This window comes from Gossypium hirsutum, chromosome A07 (assembly GCF_007990345.1).
Source record: "Gossypium hirsutum isolate 1008001.06 chromosome A07, Gossypium_hirsutum_v2.1, whole genome shotgun sequence".
NCBI lineage: Eukaryota > Viridiplantae > Streptophyta > Magnoliopsida > Malvales > Malvaceae > Gossypium > Gossypium hirsutum.
In genome coordinates, this window is record NC_053430.1 from 17,760,523 (window position 1) to 17,779,540 (window position 19,018).

The 19,018-nt window shown below is 32.8% G+C and overlaps 2 protein-coding genes across 2 annotated transcripts; one reads left to right on the forward strand and one right to left on the reverse strand.

The window, feature by feature from the left end:
- Positions 1-1,899: 1,899 nt before the first annotated feature.
- Positions 1,900-6,045, reverse strand: LOC107960018 (serine/threonine-protein phosphatase PP1). The gene is made up of 4 exons (XM_016896219.2): positions 5,423-6,045; positions 3,336-3,895; positions 3,042-3,260; positions 1,900-2,150 (listed from the first exon to the last, which is right to left on the reverse strand). The coding sequence occupies exons 1-3, from the start codon at positions 5,613-5,615 to the stop codon at positions 3,087-3,089; spliced, it is 927 nt and encodes a 308-aa protein (XP_016751708.1). The 5' UTR covers positions 5,616-6,045; the 3' UTR covers positions 1,900-2,150; positions 3,042-3,086.
- Positions 6,046-12,355: 6,310 nt separating this feature from the next.
- LOC107961020 (metal tolerance protein B) lies at positions 12,356-18,930 on the forward strand. Its single transcript, XM_041074092.1, has 3 exons — positions 12,356-12,513; positions 12,777-12,802; positions 18,137-18,930. The coding sequence occupies exons 1-3, from the start codon at positions 12,356-12,358 to the stop codon at positions 18,763-18,765; spliced, it is 813 nt and encodes a 270-aa protein (XP_040930026.1). The 3' UTR covers positions 18,766-18,930.
- The last annotated feature ends 88 nt before the right edge of the window (positions 18,931-19,018 follow it).

Here is a 19,018-nt window from a genome sequence, read left to right on the forward strand (position 1 = left end):
TCTTCCTTCTCTCTCCCTCTTACCAGGTTTTTTTTATTATTTATCATCTTCCTCCTCTCTTCTCCACGTTTTGTTTCAATATGTTGTTTATATGAAGGTAGAAAATGAGGCGTCTTATAGTAATATCTATGGGGCCAAATAATGATTTTGTATATGAGAGTAAAATAAAATCAAATGCAATGAAGCAAGCATTCGTATATTTAAAATGTATGCGAATCATGCAACATACTTAAACTGAAGGAAACCTTGGTAGACGATGTCGTTTCTGTTTATCGTTTGATGCCTTTACTGGAACTCGATTAGGTTAACAATTGATTAACCATGTTTCTAAATTTGAACATGCTGCCATAATAATTTTTGGATTGACATTTACCTTTCCTTTTCTTGTTTCATGGTAATTTTCATATTTGTTTTAACGGTTTATATTCGAAGTTAGTAGTTGTCGCTGTTGGGAGTTGGAATCCCTGCTCTCCCATCTATCTGTATCACTTTCAGGTGTGAATCTTACAACTTATGATGATGGCTGGTGATTGGTGCAAGTAATTTCATCCATTGAGACTAATCAACGTCGCAGGTGCACCATGCTCCATCTTTTCACGGAAATAGACAGGTTGCTTCATCCAGAGGTACTAAGCCAGAGCAATCAATTATTTAAATCAGGCCATATTTTAGTTCCTTTTACTGGGGAGAGGAAGAAGAAAGAAAAACACATGGGGAGAGAGAGGAGGAAGAAAAAGGAAAAAAAATCCATCAAAATTATTTTTTTATTTTTTTATTTTAACGAAATAAATAATTAAAACAATTTATGTATATTTTTAATGTATATAAAAATTAAATGATATAATTATATAATTATTTGATATACATAATATTAAATACTTTTCTTCTAAAAATTTGATAAAGTATCAATCATAAGTTTGATTCTCTAGAATGAAATAGGATACTAATATATATTATATAATTTGAATTTATAATATTTTAATATGATATTAATAAATAAGTAAAGAATAAGTATAAGATAACATTATTATCCTCAAACTAAATAAATAGTATTTTGATTATTGTTGTATTAAATATTTATATAAAGAATTAAACATAGTTTATAAAAATATAAGAATAAATTAATAAAAACATTTTAATGAAAGTTAATAACAGTTAAATTCACAAGAACAATTAGGGGATTGACAAGTGTCCTATAATGTTATAGTAAAAAAAGTAATGTGTCAACTTTTTAAGATTTTTGTGGAATAAAAAAAAAGAGTAAACTACTAGTATATCAAATACTCACTCAAGTTAATATAGGTGGAAAGTATCGATAGATATAAATTTAAAATTATTTTAATCTCATTTGATCTTTTTCTTTTCTCTTCTAATGAAGGAATCATCTTCTATTTTCTAGTCTTCAGCATGTCACCGTCACCACCACTATCAACCTTGTCAAAACTTAAAGCATAGTCTCTCCATCCTTTGCAAAAATAATGTAGGTTGAAATTGAGAAAATGAAAGAAATGGTTGGCATTGGTATAGTTAAGAATAGGGAGCATGTGTAACACGGGCTTAAAGCCTATTTAGCCGAGCATTCAATGGCTGAATAGCCATTCCCCTCGGAATTGACCCGAAATTGGCCCCAACCAAGCATAGTGTATGATTTTTTTATTTTTTATTTTTTATTTTTTAAGTAATGAATGAACTTTTACCATTTAGTAACCGTACTTCCGGTTTAACACTTCATAATATTCAAATGGATTGAAACGACGTCATCTGACCCATTCTTAAGAACATGGTTTGCTTCGTCACTTGCTGCAAAGTGCGAGGCATCGATTAAGGGTTTCATTTGGTGACATTAAATTAAACCGAATTTGCACAATTTTTGTTCAAAATAAGCCGGGGAAAAAAAGAGACCAAAATTTTAGCTGTTATAGAATGTTGATGGCAATAGATTTCACGTCTGATAAAAGAAGGGAAAATAAAAAATCAAAGGGGCCATATGTCAATCATGTCTTGTCTTTTGATTTAATACGGTTATAAATAGTTTTAAACAGATAACCTGTACCCTTAACATGAGGGAGTAAATGGTCAGATCTTCATGGAGCTCCAACACCAACACGACCTAATCTTTCAAGTGGTTTCTTCTTAAATCACAAGTGGGACTGCAAGAAATATGTCAATATCAGCATACACAAAAGGGTATAAAGTAGGTACACAAATTACAAAGACAATGAAAAGTTTACAAGTAATGAACTATGTTCAGACTCATGATGTGAGTATTCAACATGAGCATATTTAATTTTCTCCCGAATTTTTTTTCACGCATTTAGAGGGATCATATCTTCGAAATACGTAGGTCTTTCTTGCGAGTATTATAGCCGGTGATCACAAAAGTCATTACATATGGGACAAATGAATAGTTTCAACTAAATATTCCAAGCTTGTTAAAGATATACTATATGCTGACAAACAACCTATGTATATGGTATTCCACGAGAATTCCCATAAAAACACATATATGTATAAACACAAGAAATGATAGCTGATGACAAAATCAAAATATGCCACTTGTAAGCATATTTATCTGTCACCTAGGTGATCCATGTCACTGCTAGCAAGTTCTTCTTGAGTAGAATTACATAATAATGTTAAGAAATTACCCAAAGGAACATGGAGAACTTCAGGTATGTAACTATTTACTTGCTAAAACAATAAGATGAGCAGATATAATTAGTTATAAGGACTCCAGTATGCCGATACTATATAAACTGTTTCTGAACCAAGGTACTCCTGAAAATCGTTGCATGACTGCAACAGATTGGTCCTTACAAAATAGGGGCAAAGAGATGAACATTAAGTAAAACAGAAACGAGTTATGCTACAAACAATGATATTTTCTGTACTAGGGTGAACTAAAGCTTTTCTTTACTGAGATAGAGACTCTTATGCTTCGTCACTGAATTATCTCACTTACTTCAATGTTGACTGTCGAGTTTCTTCTCATAACACTAACTAAAGTTTTAAAGAGGAAGAAAGTGATAGATTCAACTTACATCAGCAATTCTTCGTAGGAACAGAGACAGCAATCATCGTGTCCCTCAAATGAACCTGGACCTTTTATCTGCAGGCTTAAGAATTTGGAATGAACACATTAGGCTTTCATCGACACTCATCATTGCACCAGCATTGTCAAATTCACCACAATAGTTGGGAGCAGAAAATATAGTAACAAGCTGTCTGTCAGCGAAAAATTCATATCCATCTTCAACAACCTGAACAAAGTATTAGGGTCAGCTACTTAGCTTACACTCAGACGTATAAAGGAAGAAAAAGTAAATATCCCTAACCTGATGGGCACGGCAAACAAGGTCCATGTCATTTTTCATTAAGAAGTCAGAGACTCTATCTGGGCCATAGGTGAATGAGACTCCTCGATCATTCATGCCCCAGCCTTTGATATCCCTACCAGGATCTGACCAAAGTAAATCACAAAGCAAACCAGAATCGGGAACATCAGTTGGTCGGGTTATACTCCTAATTTGATCCAAATTTGTTAGATCAGGAGAAAGGCCACCATGCATGCACAATATTTTGTCATCTATTAGAGCAGCCACTGGAAGACAGTTAAAACAATCAGTAAAGGTTTTCCAAAGTCTCACATTGAACCTTCGTTTGCATTCATCATAAAATCCATAAATCCGATTAATAGAAGCACATTCATGATTCCCTCTCAAAAGAAAGAAGTTCTCAGGATATTTAATCTTATAGGCTAGCAAAAGGCATATTGTTTCTAGACTCTGCTTGCCACGATCAACATAGTCCCCAAGGAATAAATAATTAGCTTTGGGAGGAAAACCCCCATATTCAAAAAGCCGCAGAAGATCAGCATACTGCCCATGAATGTCCCCTGAAAAAAAAAAACTGATTGTTAGAAAGCTAAAACCAACTGTCAGAATTAGGAAGAAATATTTCCAGAATTGATGTTCAAAGTAGTAGTATATCAAGCTTGTATTCTATGTTTCTTCACTTTACCATTTTGAAATGGGTGCCACCTTGACATAAATTGAAAGTGAAGTTAGTTCAACTACAACTCTAAACAGTTACAATATGAGGAACTAATAGACAGCATATTTCCAATATTTCTTTAGGCTACTTAGCCTTATCTCTTCATGATTGGAACCATCAAGTAATACAAACAAGTATTACTTCATCAGTTCGTAGTAGTATCCTTCTAAAGTTAGGATTGAAATAAAAAAGATTAGCAGTCATTTAGTCCTACATGTACTTATACCAGAATCCGTCACAACAGTATAAAGGATTCCTCACCATTGATTTTTATAAAAATCTTATTTAGCTTTCAATATATAAGAACTTTGAGGTTAGTTAATCGGGCACCCAATATCAATTTTTCTATAGAAGCCATCATAAAAGCCCCATGCGTATAACATAGAGAAATGAAATGCAACAGACCGAAGCTTTCAAGGTGGATATTCCCATTATTGCATAGACTTGACAATCTTCAAAACATAAAAATTGTAAAAAGAAAAGGTATCAAATAAGATGTTTACTTGCAAGTACTTATTTTAACTCATGTAAAGGGCATATATTAATTTATTCAGTCCTAAAAAGGACATTCAGCTCATCAATTTAATCATCTAATCAAATTGATAAAATCCACAAAATATCATGTTTTTCGAATAAATCTTTGTAACAATCTCCTCAAACCCTTCCAAGAAAAGTGATTATCAATATATATATACCGTCCATCATCAGCAATAGCTGACTTTTCTCCACCTCGGAGACTTTCCAGCCAACAGCCACGGCATCATCAAGTAAGATAAATAGAAGCAACTACCCAGTTTAAAGCATCCTTCTATCCAGATTGTAGCCCCAGCCCTAACCCCACAAGCATTAAAAAGCTATGAAAATCTAAAAGAAGCAATTAATCAAGACGGTTAGAATTTCAAATAGACCATCAATGTCAACTAATTGAGATGATATGCGTAGCAGAGTTAATCCATAGCTAATAAAGTACATATTCAACCTCATTTGCAATCCATTATAAACCACAATTTCAAACAAAAGAATCTGGATACGAAACCAACCATACCAAGAACGAAGACATAAACATAAATTTTAAATTAATGCAATTTAGGCAAAATCCTCAATGCAGCTCCTATAGCTATGGATATACATCATTCAAAAACAATCAATCCAAAAAAATTCAACTTTTCCATTATCCAATCAAATTCCTAAAAAGAAAAAAAGAAAAAAAAAGGAAAAACGATTCTTCTAAGTTTTCAAACTTTCCCTCGAACAATCAAAATTTAAACACCCAAAGCCAAAAACTAAAAATCCAAAGACCCAAGAAATGAATTTCCATCATTTTTCAAATTCAAACGAACCAGGAAAAGAAAAAGTGACAAAGTCGTACCACAGATCTTGATGGGAGCTTCAAGTTCAAGAAGATTAGGCTGTTGAAGAAAGATTTCTCTTGCAACGGTGCAAAGCTGACGGATCTCTCCTTCCATTAGCTGCACTTGCTTCCCGGGCCTCGCTTGCTTAAACTCCAATAAACGACATATTATATCATCCAAAAGAACAGGGTCAATCGAAGCAGATCCCATAATTCGAGCAAATGATAGAAATCTCTCCCCCCCAAAAAAAGGCCTAATTCTTTGCTTTTCTCTTCTGGGTTTTTTGAACTGAGTTTTCCCTTCGGGGATTCTTTGAAAAGAAAGAGGCGGAGAACAATGTGGCCTGACTTTTCTTTTCTTTTCCTTCCTTTTTAATTAATTAATATTTTTTTTGGTGTGGGGGATAAAAGTAACATTACTATATATAAAAATAAAAAATGATTAAAAATATTAAAATATTTATTTTTAAAATAAAGACGGTGGCGAGTGGTGACTGCAACTCCGATGTGGCGGAGAAACCTATATTTTTATATCTACGAATCAAATTTTCGCCGGAGTCGATAAGTCCGCTCTTTTCCATTTTCTTTATATTAAGCCTTTGAAAAAAGCATTTGTTTTGTGATAAAATTTCAAAAACGCCCTTTCTTTCTTTTTCTTAAAAGGAAGTCATTAAAATATAGATAAATTTTCGTTTTGATCACTCGATTAATAAAATTACAATTTGATCATTAAATTATTCAAAAATTTCTATTCAAATTATTGGGTTATTAAAACAATATTATAGAGATTTCACTATTCGTATTATCTAAACCACTTGAAAGCTCTTTTTCTCATTCTCTTCTATAGTTTAGATTCTTTTTCATGAATAATTTGGACGTCACAAATCAACAAATCAAAATTCAAATAACCTTTTTCTTCAACCTCCGACTTGACCGTCAGATCGACTTGAATCTAAGGTATATAATTCTACTCGTCGATAGGTATTGATCCACCGTACCAATTACCAAATTGTTGATTGGAGCTCGCTAGCGGAACGTTAAAAAAAACCTTGACATCCTAGTGACTCAAATGAAAAATTTTGAATAGTTTAGTGGTTTCAATGAAAACTCTCGAATAATTTAATAATTAAATTATAATCTTTTTTCAAGTTAAGTAACTAAAACAAAAATTTACTCGTAGTTTAATGATCAATGGATGTAGTATTTTTTTTTCTTTTCTTACTAATAGGATAAGGATTTTATTTTTGTTATTTTCTTAACTTATATAATTGTTAGATAAATTTATTTTTTAATAAATTGATAAATGTTCAAAAAGTTACTGAATTATATAATCAAATAATTCAATTATTAGTAAAACTAAAATTTTTTAAATTTATTAGTTTAAATTACTTTGATTAGATTAATTGAATCAAATAATTCAATTAAATAAGATACATATTTTTGTTATGTTTATTTATTTAATAAAAAAGCAACATCATTTCATTAATTAATGATTTCAGCATAACGATAGAGATACATAGATACATAGAAGGAATAAAAAGAGAGGAGGCAAACTAAGCAAACGCATTCATACATACATAAAGGTTGCAATTGTTGAATTACAAGAGCCAGGTTGGGATGGGAGGAGTGAGCGAAAAAGTGAAAAGAAAATAAATTTTAAGTGTGTTTAGTTGAGAAAAAAAGTAAGAGAAAAGAAAATAAAAGAGATATCATTTTCTAAATTAAAAAGATGAGAGAAGAGAAAATACGAGAAATGTGTATTTTAGTTCAAAGTTATGAATTTTTTAAATATTTTATTTTCTTTCTTTTCATAAATCAAAAGAGAATTTAGTTATTCTTTTCATTTTTTCAACTTTAAAGAAATATAATATTTTCTATCTTTTTATTTTTCCACCCCTTCACTTTTTTATCTTTCCAATTTTCTTTCCATTTTATCAGGTAAAACTTCTGGGAGATGTAGTATTTCCGCTCCTTGGATAGTGAAAATAACAAGACATCAGCAAGCAGTAAAAACGCAAAACAACCAACGAAAGATAATGTCCCCATCCTTAATTGGCTCACTGAAGGCGAAGGGTCAAAGGCTTCCCCTCCTCAATCTCCGTTGTTATTACTAGCTAAATAAACTTGCACTACACCATTTTCATCTTTCCTCGGTTTAAGGATACTCTTTTATCACTTTGTTCTTATTTAATATCATTCACTACTTTGAAATCAGATACTTGTTTGATTTGTAGAAAGATATTGAAATGCTTCTTTTTTCCGATTCACCAAAAATTATCTAGTTTTAAAACATCATACATAATTACATATATACTCTTCATCATAAAGATTCAATTTCCTAGGAAGTTCCAGACTCATAACATGTGTTTGTTTCATAGAAAATGATTTACAAAAAATATTTTCTATATTTTTCAATATTTATTTCATGAAAAATAGCTTAGTCAACGAAAAATTAAATCATTTTTTTTATTGAAAATGACTTATCCTTCACAAAGAAGAACTCATTTAAATAATTTTATTTTTATATAAAAATTAACTTTAATCAAATCTAATATTATTATATTAATAATAAGTTTTAAATTTTAATTTTAAAAATATGTAAAATATTAATATCCAAAAGAACTCATTTATAACTAATTTTATTTTTTTATATAAAAATCTAATTTAATATTATTATATTAATTATAAAATATTAATATCAAATATTATAAATTTTAATACCTTTTGAAAAGTGTAAAGCCATTTTTAAACTTCTAAACTTGTTAAGTTGTATTGAATAACTTGAAAGTGATCTCTTTTTATAGTGTGAATCAATTAAGGAGAGTAAAAGTATTATAAAATGTAACTTCTTTCATTTGAGTTATTTACAATGATTAAACACTCTTTTTTTTTATTAAAAATATTTTATATATTGTTTATCTAATATTAATTTAAAAAGTTTAAGGGTTAGAAAATCCTTATAATTTTCTTCAAAAATTCAATAAAACTCCATGAAAAAAAGTATCCAAGTAAGCTTTTAGATGTTAAAAACACATCAATTAGCCATTGCGATTTTGACTTGATTGTAAGCAGCCATTAACTCAGTCGTTGAGATGCTAAATAAAAAATAAAAAAATTATTAAAAATTAATAAGAAAACTTATAAATAAAAGGTATAAACGAATCAAAGAGAACATACAAGAAATTTTATCTTTTCTCTTAATTAACATTTTGGTTTGCATTTTGCTTAGAAGTAATAGAGTTGACCGCACTACACTGAACAACAATGACATCCAATCTTTATTTCAAATATGAGATACATATACAGATATGATGACAAGCAGTGTGTGCGGGGTATAGTATGTTAACCTCAGTAATAGTTACATTTCATAGTTTTTGTGAAATGGATGAGTCAAAATCACTCGTTACACGAAAAGCATAATTCCTTTGAAGTAGTGGCAGTGGGAAATAAGAAAACCTGAGAAGTCAATGATTCTTTATTTGCAACTTTCTGCATCATTTTCGACTTAATTTATTCTCTATACAAAATAATTCATATTATGAGCCAAAAGCTTTTGTTTTTCTTAGCTAGAAATCGAGTGGTAACAAGTTATTTTCAATAGAGTTTTTAGACTCTATAAATAAGGTTAAGGAGTTAATAAGTGTTATGATGGCATATTAAAATATTAAAATAATATATATATTAAAAAAATACATATTAATTTTTTAAGGCTATTTATGAAATAAAATATATATACAGTTAATAATAGTATTACATGTAGAGAAAGGAGGTAATACGATTCGAACTTGTGTCAAAGGGATGTGTAATAAAAATTTTAACCACCGCTCCATTTAATTTAAAACAAAATTGTAATAATATTAGTATAACCAATGTTAAGTTTTTACAATTTATTTTTAAATTAGTGTAACCAATATTTTAATTTTTTTCATTATAAATGTATTTTTAGAACACGTTTTAAAACTTTCTTTTAAAAAATGTTTTTTTAAAAAAATTATTATGTCTTCAAAAAGTTGTTTAAAATTTTCAAAATTTACAAAAATATGTTTTGAAAATTGCTTTTAAAATTTAAATATTATTTATTTATAAATATATGAGATGTATTTAACAAAAATAAATAATAACTACTAATAATATGTCTAAACTAATATAATGCATACATGCATATTAAATAAAATATAATTTAATATACAAAAATGCAAAATCGTGAATCAAATTTTAAAATTTATATGATACCTTGATAATAAGTAGAATAAATAACATATACATTAAAGTTACTTTTAAATAATAAAAAAAGTACATTATGAATTATATTAATTTGATTTATACACTAAATTGCAAGAAAAGAAAAAAGAAAATGGATTTATGAGGCATATGATCTATTAATTAGAATAGAAACAATAATTAATTATTTAATTATTTATGTAGAATATTATCCAAAGCATACTCTTTCCATACTATTTGAAACTTTCCTGAAAGTTCCAATAACATCGTAAAATTGTAAGCTGATTTATAAGAAGATGCTGAAGAAAATTAAAATTTGAGAATGTATACTATATATATTGTTTTTGGAGAGAGAAAAGAAAATGCATCGTATAGAGCACATTTTTAGGCTAACGGTAACTATTCTCCCAACAGTTACAATTCCCACGACTATAATACCCAACAACCATATTTTTTTCTATATAAACCCCTCCAAGTTTCATTCTTTTCAACTCAGTTTTCAATTCTCAATTCTTTTTTTTAATCTTTCTTTGAATCCTTAGATTCTATGTGTAACATCCCACTTGACGTAATCCTAGTGTTCGAATACTATTTGTCAAAGTATGGTGTTTTGAATAAGTTCTGAGTGGATAAGGTATTAATTGTGACTAAGTATGTAAGTTTGTGAGTACGTCTTTGGACAAAGTCTGTATTGACCAAGCTTGGTGGTTTGACGGACTCCCCTATAGAGTATATGCCGCCCCAACTATTTGACGAATGTGTTAAGCCTTTAGTTCGAAAGAACCGATCACTATATTATTACTTTATTATTTTGATTGAACAGTTTAGTTAGACAAATGAAAATTCGTTAGAATAGAACTAAGTTCCGATAAGACTTGCATTTATAATGAGAGAGAAAATTTTTAGTCACAAGAATTGAGGAGGTTAGTAGGATAATCAGATATATCCACTAAATCTAGTTTTTGTGTCTATCTGTATAAAGTTGGTATTAGCTTCTTGAGCAAGTTTTTATGTTTTCTCTTGCACTCACTTTCTTCTCAAACTTTCTTTGCACTTTTCTCTCGAAAAAGTCTAAGATCAAAGACCTGCTTGAAGATTTGGGTTCACTATACTCAACCAACTCTTTCATTATTTTATCATCTGGTAAATATCAATGAACCTTAGGTTATTTTCATGGTTATTTACGTGAACTTTGAGCTGCACGCTTTAGTGTCAATTTTGAGCGTAAAGAAGGAAACTTCTTGAATCTGGGTTTTGTAATAATGTTGCTTGCAAGTTTGTTTAGTTTTCTTGTAAACAGTCTGATAAGTGTAACTATTTATATTATAGCTCAAGACGCACTTGGAGGTTCTCGTGATAAGAGCAAGAGTCCTGCTGTTTGAACTTGTTGCATTTTTTGGTGAGTTCCTTCTCATTTCATGTGTATGTAATTTGAGTTAATTGAGTTGACGAATCTTATTTTACCATCCTAACTCGAGTGAAATGAAATTCGAGTCGAGTTGAATCAAGTGAAATTATTCGAGTTAAAATAAAAAAATTAAACATGTCAAATTAAAATATTATTACAGTATAACTAATTTCATGTTAGAGTACATAAATTTGAAACCATATATATTTGAAAACTTTTTCAAAGTAAAATAATAATGATAAGATACTTTAGTATGATAATCTTGAATAATTAATTAACTTATTTAGCTCCTAAAATTATTATTTTAAAATCATTTTTAAAATTTTAGCTTTCTTTATATATTCTTTAAAATTTAAAAAAAATTATAATTTTTAAAAAATATAAATTTTGAAATATTTATAAATATTTAAAAATTTAAAAATTATTTTGAATTTTTTTTGTAATTTTAATCAGTTTGCTCATTTTTAAAATTAACAGGGACTAAAGAGGTATTTACATCAATCTGTTACTTGCACTATTCAAATTATTTGAGTTATTTGAATTATAAAATTCAAGCCAACTCGACGAGTTAACTTGAATAATTTAAATAACTCAATTCGATTAACTCAAAATTCGATTTTTATTTTATTTTTTCGAATCAAATAAAATTTTGCTTATCCTAATTTACCTAAATCTTCCTTAAGTTAGGTATACATATTATTCGATTTTAATTTGTTATTTTAATGTGGTAACAGTTTGGTCAGCAAAATCCTTTTCAATCGCCATTTCGCGCTTGAGATGTTAAGCATTGTCGCCAAACGCAGACGTTCCAATTGTCTGGAACTGGAAACTCTTGAAATTTGGAAATTTATGTATTGTCATGAAACTCGTCAATAAAAAGAAGAAAAAAAGGGAAACTACTAAATCATAATAATTACGCTTTAAAAGTTTACCTGATCATAGCTGAGATTCTCATATTACCTTTTTATTTTCCCTTTTATAATCTTTGACCTAAACCCAATTCATAAAAAGCAAGAAGAGTCTCCATTGCGGTTCAAAGTTCTTATTTGTCTATTTTTCAGCTCTGGGTTACCTGGTAAACTCTTCATCTTCACTGCTGCTTTTTCATTTTTTTTCTTTTTCTTTTTTTTTTTGCTTTGGGTGTCTGTATGTGTCTGGGGTTCATGTATTGGATTTGTATGCTCATCTAAGTAGGAACATTTCAGTGTTGATTTTTTGTGGGCAAAGGTTTTGTGTTTGTTAATTTGGTTTAGTAGACTCCTAATTCTATGGCTTTGTTCCAAACTGATGTTTTAATTCTTGGCTTAGTGTTCACCGGGTAGATGGAAGATGGCGAAGTTTCTATTCAAAGATTAAAGGAAATTGAGATGCCAATGGTATCTGATGGAAATACTGTGATTTCCCCAGAGTTGAAATGCTGCTTTGGTTGTATCTTTTCCGGGCAACCAAACACTGCTTTGGAATCAAAGGAACGACACAAGTCAGTAACCAAACTTTCTGGCCTCATACTTTTCTATCTTATAATTATATTAGTAAAGATTATTGGTGAAGTGAAAGCCAACAGCCTTGCAGTTATGTCAGATGCAGCTCACTTGCTCACTGATGTGGCTGGATTCTCTATATCTCTATTTACAGTCTGGGCTTCCAAGTGTAAGGCAATTGTCTCGAAGTCCTTGGTGCTCTTTTGTCTATGCAACTCATATGGCTTATATCTGCTCTCTTAAAATACGAAGCACTTGATAGGATTCTCCATGAAAATGATGAGGTAAATGTTAAAAAGTCAACAAAGGTAGGAAGCAACTTGTTAAAAAGGTGAAGCAAGTTGCACCGAATGTTGAAAAGTTGAATGGGATAATTGCAATTTTGGTCCCTAATTTTTTAGGCCATTTGCAAGTTAGTCCCTGAACTTCAACTATAAATAGACCTTCTCATTTTTCATTTCAACTATCCCAACCAATCTTTCTCTCTTAGTTTTCTCTCTTCTCCCTTCTCCCATTTGAGAATTCTTAAGGAATTCTATTTGTTTGTAATATTTTGGAAATAGTAAAGTTATCATCTGGTGTTAGTGCCCGAGGACGTAGGTATAATTTACCGAACCTCGTTAAACTCTTGTGTTCTTTCATGTCCTATTTTTCTTTCAATATTTGAGGGTATAATAGTAGTATTTAATTGTGCTATTAAATTACTATAGAAGGGATATTCTGACTAAGGAAAGACTTAGTATTTAAGAGATCATTGTGATCCATCTCTCTTCCCTGGGAATTGAACTTTGTGTGATTTTTTAGTACAATAATTTACACGCTTCCGACCCTATTAGAATAACAAGTGGTATCAGAGCTGAAGGTTAATCGTAGTATGCTCTGTGGTTGCAGTTTAAACTGATCTTCCACATCAAAAAAGATTTCTTTAGGTATATTGAAAGATTATGGAGAAAACGGTCGGTGTAGGAGCTTCAACATCGTCCATGTGGACAAGACCGACAATTGCAAATGCAAGATTGGCCGTGGAGATCTTTGATGGCACGGGCCATTTTGGTATGTGGCAAAGTAAGGTTCTAGATGCCCTTTTTCAGCAAGGTCTAGACATTGCCATTGATGAAGAGAAACCAGATGATGTACAGGAGAAAGATTGGAAGGCGATCAATCGGTTGGCATGTGGCACAATTCGATCATGCCTTTCTCGAGAGCAGAGGTATGCTTTTTCAAAGGAGACTTCTGCAAATAAGTTGTGGGTGGCACTTGAAGAAAATTTTTTGAAGAAAAACAGTCAAAATAAGCTCCACTTGAAGAAAAGACTGTTTCGTTTCACTTACGTCCCAGGTACCACAATGAATGATCACATCACCAAATTTAATCAGTTAGTCACTGATTTGCTAAATACGGATGAGACATTCAAAGATGAAGATTTGGCTTTGATGTTGTTGGGGTCACTTTCTGAGGAGTTTGAGTTCCTAGAAACTACTCTACTTCATGGCAAGAGTGATATATCTTTGAGCGAAGTCTGTGCGGCCTTATACAGTTATGAACAGAGAAAGAAGAACAAACAGAAAAACTCAATTAGAGATACAGAAGCTTTAGTAGTCCAAGGTCGTTCATACACTCGGAAGAAAACTCAGAAAGGGAGATCTAAGTCAAAGTCCAGACTCGGGAAAGATGAATGTGCCTTTTGTCATGAGAAGGGCCACTGGAAGAAAAATTGTCCAAAGCTGAAGAATAAGGGAAAAGCTGCTGTAGATGCTTGTGTTGCAAAGCATGATACTAGTGACTCTAAACTATCACTGGTTGCATCATTATTATCGTTCCATTCAGATGAATGGATATTGGATTCGGGTTGTACCTATCATATGTCCCCTAACCGGGAGTGGTTCTCTGATTTAGTAGAACTAAATGGAGGAGTTATTTATATGGACAATGACAATGCCTGTAAAACTGTTAGGATAGGTTCAATCCAATTAAAGAACCAAGATGGATCAACCAGAGTTCTGACTGATGTTCGGTACATACCCAGTTTGAAGAAAAATCTCATCTCATTGGGAGCCTTGGAATCCAATGGTTCAGTTGTTACTATGAGAGATGAGATTTTGAAAGTGACATCTGGTGCACTTGTGATATTGAAGGGCATCAGGAAAAATAACTTGTATTACTACCAAGGTAGTACAGTTATTGGAGCAGTCGCTGCAGCTTCCGGTAACAAAGAATTGGACTCAATGCAGTTGTGGCATATGAAGTTGGGACATGCCAGCGAAAAATCCTTGCAAATTCTGGCAAAGCAAGGATTGTTGAAAGGTGCAAAGGCTTGCAAATTAAAATTTTGCGAGCATTGTGTTTTGGGAAAGCAAAAGAGAGTGAAATTCGGCACTGCTATCCATAATACAAAAGGTATTTTGGAATATGTTCACTCAGATGTGTGGGGGCCTTCCAAGACACCTTCATTGGGAGGAAAACACTACTTTGTTACTTTTGTTGATTACTTTTCCAGAAGAGTTTGGGTGTTTACCATGAGAACTAAGGATAAAGTGCTTAGAGTTTTTCTTAAATAGAAAACTATGATCGAAAACCAGACTGGCAAGAAAATCAAGCGGCTTAGGACGGACAATGGAGGGGAATATAAAAGTGATCCGTTCTTCGATGTGTACCAAGAGTATGGTATTGCTCGACACTTCACAGTTAGGGATACACCACAGCAGAATAGAGTGGTAGAGCGTATGAATCGAACATTGCTGGAGAAAGTTCGATGTATGTTGTCTAATGCTGGGTTGGGCAAGCAATTTTGGGCTGAGGCTGTGACATACGCTGGCCATCTTGTTAATCGTTTGCCATCATCTGCATTAGAAAGAAAAACTCCTATGGAGGTATGGTCTGGAAAATCGACTAAAGATTATGATTCCTTACATGTGTTTGGATCCACTGCATATTACCATGTGAAGGAGTCAAAGTTAGATCTGAAGGCAAAGAAAGCTCTCTTTGTGGGAATCACTTCTGGAGTGAAGGGATTTCGTCTTTAGTGCTTAGACACAAAGAAAATGATCTGTAGCAGAGATGTTAGCTTTGATGAATCTACCACGTTGAAAAAGATAGCAGATGAAGATAGTCAGACAAGCGATACTCCACAGCAGGTGGAGTGTACTCCAAAATAGGTGGAGTTTGAGCAGATGGGGATTTGCCCAGTTAATAAGTCTAATTCTCCAGCCACAATGGAGGAATTAGAGGTTGAAGAGGTTCTCACCCAAGAACCGTTAAGTACACCAGAACCAGTTGCAGTTGCAAGGCCACGGAGAGAAATTCGTAGACCTGCTCGATTTACTGATATGGTAGCCTACGCCCTTTCCATTGTTGATGATGATATTCCTATCACTTATCAAGAAGCAATGCAAAGCTTAGAAAGTGATAAATGGAAATGTGCCATGGATGAAGAAATGCAGTCTCTCCGAAAGAACAATACTTGGGAGTTGGCGCAATTACCGAAAGATAAAAGGGCAATCGGATGCAAGTGGGTATTCGCAAAGGAAGATGGATCTCCTAGCAAGAAAGATGTTCGCTACAAGGCAAGATTGGTGCAAAAGGCTACGCTCAGAAGGAGGGAATTGACTACAATGATGTATTTTCCCCTGTTGTGAAGCATTCCTCCATTAGAATTTTGTTGGCCTTAGTAGCACAGTTGAATTTGGAGCTAGCTCAACTTGATGTTAAGACGGCTTTCTTGCATGGTGAGTTAGAAGAGGAGATCTATATGACTCAACCCGAAGGATACACAAATACTGGTGGTAGAAATTGGGTTTGTAAGCTGAACAAATCGCTATATGGATTGAAGCAATCCCCAAGACAGTGGTACAAGCGATTTGATAGCTTTATGAGAAGGCAGAAGTACACAAGAAGCAAATATGACAATTGTGTATATTTGCAGAAGCTGCATGACGAATCTTTCATTTCTCTACTCTTGTATGTTGATGATATGTTAATCGCTTCGAAGAGCCAAAAAGAGATAGATAAGTTGAAGGCTCAGTTGAATCAAGAGTTCGAGATGAAAGATCTAGATGAGGCCAAGAAGATTCTCGGCATGGATATAAGTAGAGATAGACAGAGAGGCAAGCTTTGTTTAAATCAAAAGCAATATCTGAAAAAGGTATTACAATATTTTGGTGTAAATGAAAACGCAAAACATGTAAGTACCCCACTTGCTTCTCATTTGAAACTCAGTGCTCAATTATCTCCGAAGACTGAAGATGAAAGAGAATATATGGCGAAAGTCTCATATGCTAATGCAGTTGGGAGTTTGATGTATGCGATAGTGTGTACGAGGCCTGACATTTCACAAGCTGTTGGAGTTGTGAGCAGGTATATGCATGATCCTGAAAAAGGACATTGGCAAGCTGTGAAGTGGATTCTACGGTATCTTCGAAAAACCGTAGATGTTGGTTTAATTTTTGAGCAGGATGAAGCACTTGGTCAGTTTGTAGTTGGATATGTTGATTCCGACTTTGCCGGTGATTTAGATAAACATCGTTCAACTACAGGGTATCTGTTTACTCTTGCTAAAGCCCCAGTGAGTTGGAAGTCTACCTTACAGTCTATAGTAGCTGTGTCTACTACAGAGGCAGAATATATGGCAGTTACAGAAGCTGTTAAGGAGGCTTTTTGGCTTAATGGATTGTTGAAAGACTTGGGAGTTGTTCAAAGTCACATTAGTCTATATTGTGACAGTCAGAGCGCTATTCATTTAGCGAAAAATCAAGTCTATCATTCAAGAACCAAGCATATCGACGTAAGATATCATTTTGTGCGGGAAGTCTTTGAAAAAGGAAAAATTCTACTTCAGAAGATTCCGACAGCAGATAATCCCGCGATATGATGACCAACGTGGTAACAACAATCAAGTTTAATCATTGTTTGAACTTGATTAACATCCTGAGAATTTGAGCACCTTCAGGTGTATGGCGCTGGAGAGCGCATTTGTAGGTACTACAAAAGATAACTTTATCGAATTTGGGGAGTTGAAGGAAGTGTGTGAAGATGTGATTATCCTAATCAAATCTTCAAGGTGGAGATTGTTGAAAAGTCAATAAAGGTAGGAAGCAACTTGTTAAAAAGGTGAAGCAAGTTGCACCGAATGTTGAAAAGTTGAATGGGATAATTGCAATTTTAGTCCCTAATTTTTTAGGCCATTTGCAAGTTAGTCCCTGAACTTCAACTATAAATAGACCTTCTCATTTTTCATTTCAACTATCCTAACCAATCTTTCTCTCTTAGTTTTCTCTCTTCTCCCTTCTCCCATTTGAGAATTCTTAAGGAATTCTATTTGTTTGTAATATTTTAGAAATAGTAAAGTTATCATCTGGTGTTAGTGCCCGAGGACGTAGGTATAATTTACCGAACCTCGTTAAACTCTTGTGTTCTTTCTTGTCCTATTTTTCTTTCAATAGTTTAGGGTATAATAGTAGTATTTAATTGTGCTATTAAATTACTATAGAAGGGATATTCTGACTAAGGAAAGACTTGGTATTTAAGAGATCCTTGTGATCCACCTCTCTTCCCTGGGAATTGAACTTTGTGTGATTTTTTAGTACAATAATTTACACGCTTCCGACCCTATTGGAATAACAGTAAACGGGGCACTCATGTTTGCAGTTGCTGCTTTCGGATTTGTGATCAACTTGGTTATGGTCCTTTGGCTGGGTCATGACCACACTCACCATGCTTGCAGGGGAACAGATCATCATCGACACCACGACGACCATCATAGTGATTTAGCCACAGAAGAGGAGACTAGTTTGGTGCCGAGTAGTCCAAAGACAAACAAGATAATGAACATAAATCTCCAAGGAGCTTACTTGCATGTCGTGGCTGACCTAATTCAAACCGTTGGGGTGATGATCACTGGAGCTGTTATTTGGATAAAACCAAAGTGGTTGCTTGTTGATCTTCTCTACACACTCATCTTCTCTACCGTTGCTCTCAGTACCACTCTACCTATGCTGAGAGAGATTTTTAGCATATTGATGGAAAGGACACCAGGAGACATTAATATCGACATGCTGGAAAGTGGTATCAAGGCTATCGATGGAGTCCAAAACATTCACGACCTCCACGTATGGGCTATAACCGTCGGGAAACTTGTATTGTCCTGCCATGTCAAAGCTGACCCAAAAACTAGCTCGAATGAAATACTCAGTGAGATCAGTGATTACTGTGTAAAAACATACAATATTCATCGCATAACTATACAAATTGAGTAGTCTTTTGGTAGTTTCTTCGGCTTAAATGATACATCATTGAGTTAATGACTTGGAAACGCTGAGCTTGTCCAGGGCAAAGGACAGTGCGTTCAATACCAAATCACATGGCTCATTTTTTGTATTGGTCAAACAGCCGACAACATTGGGGAATAATATCACACACATATATGTGGTATAATAGAAGCTGCTGAATTCACACAGAGATCTATTATTTGGGCCATTCATTTCTTACAGCCGAAAACGTTAAATAAGC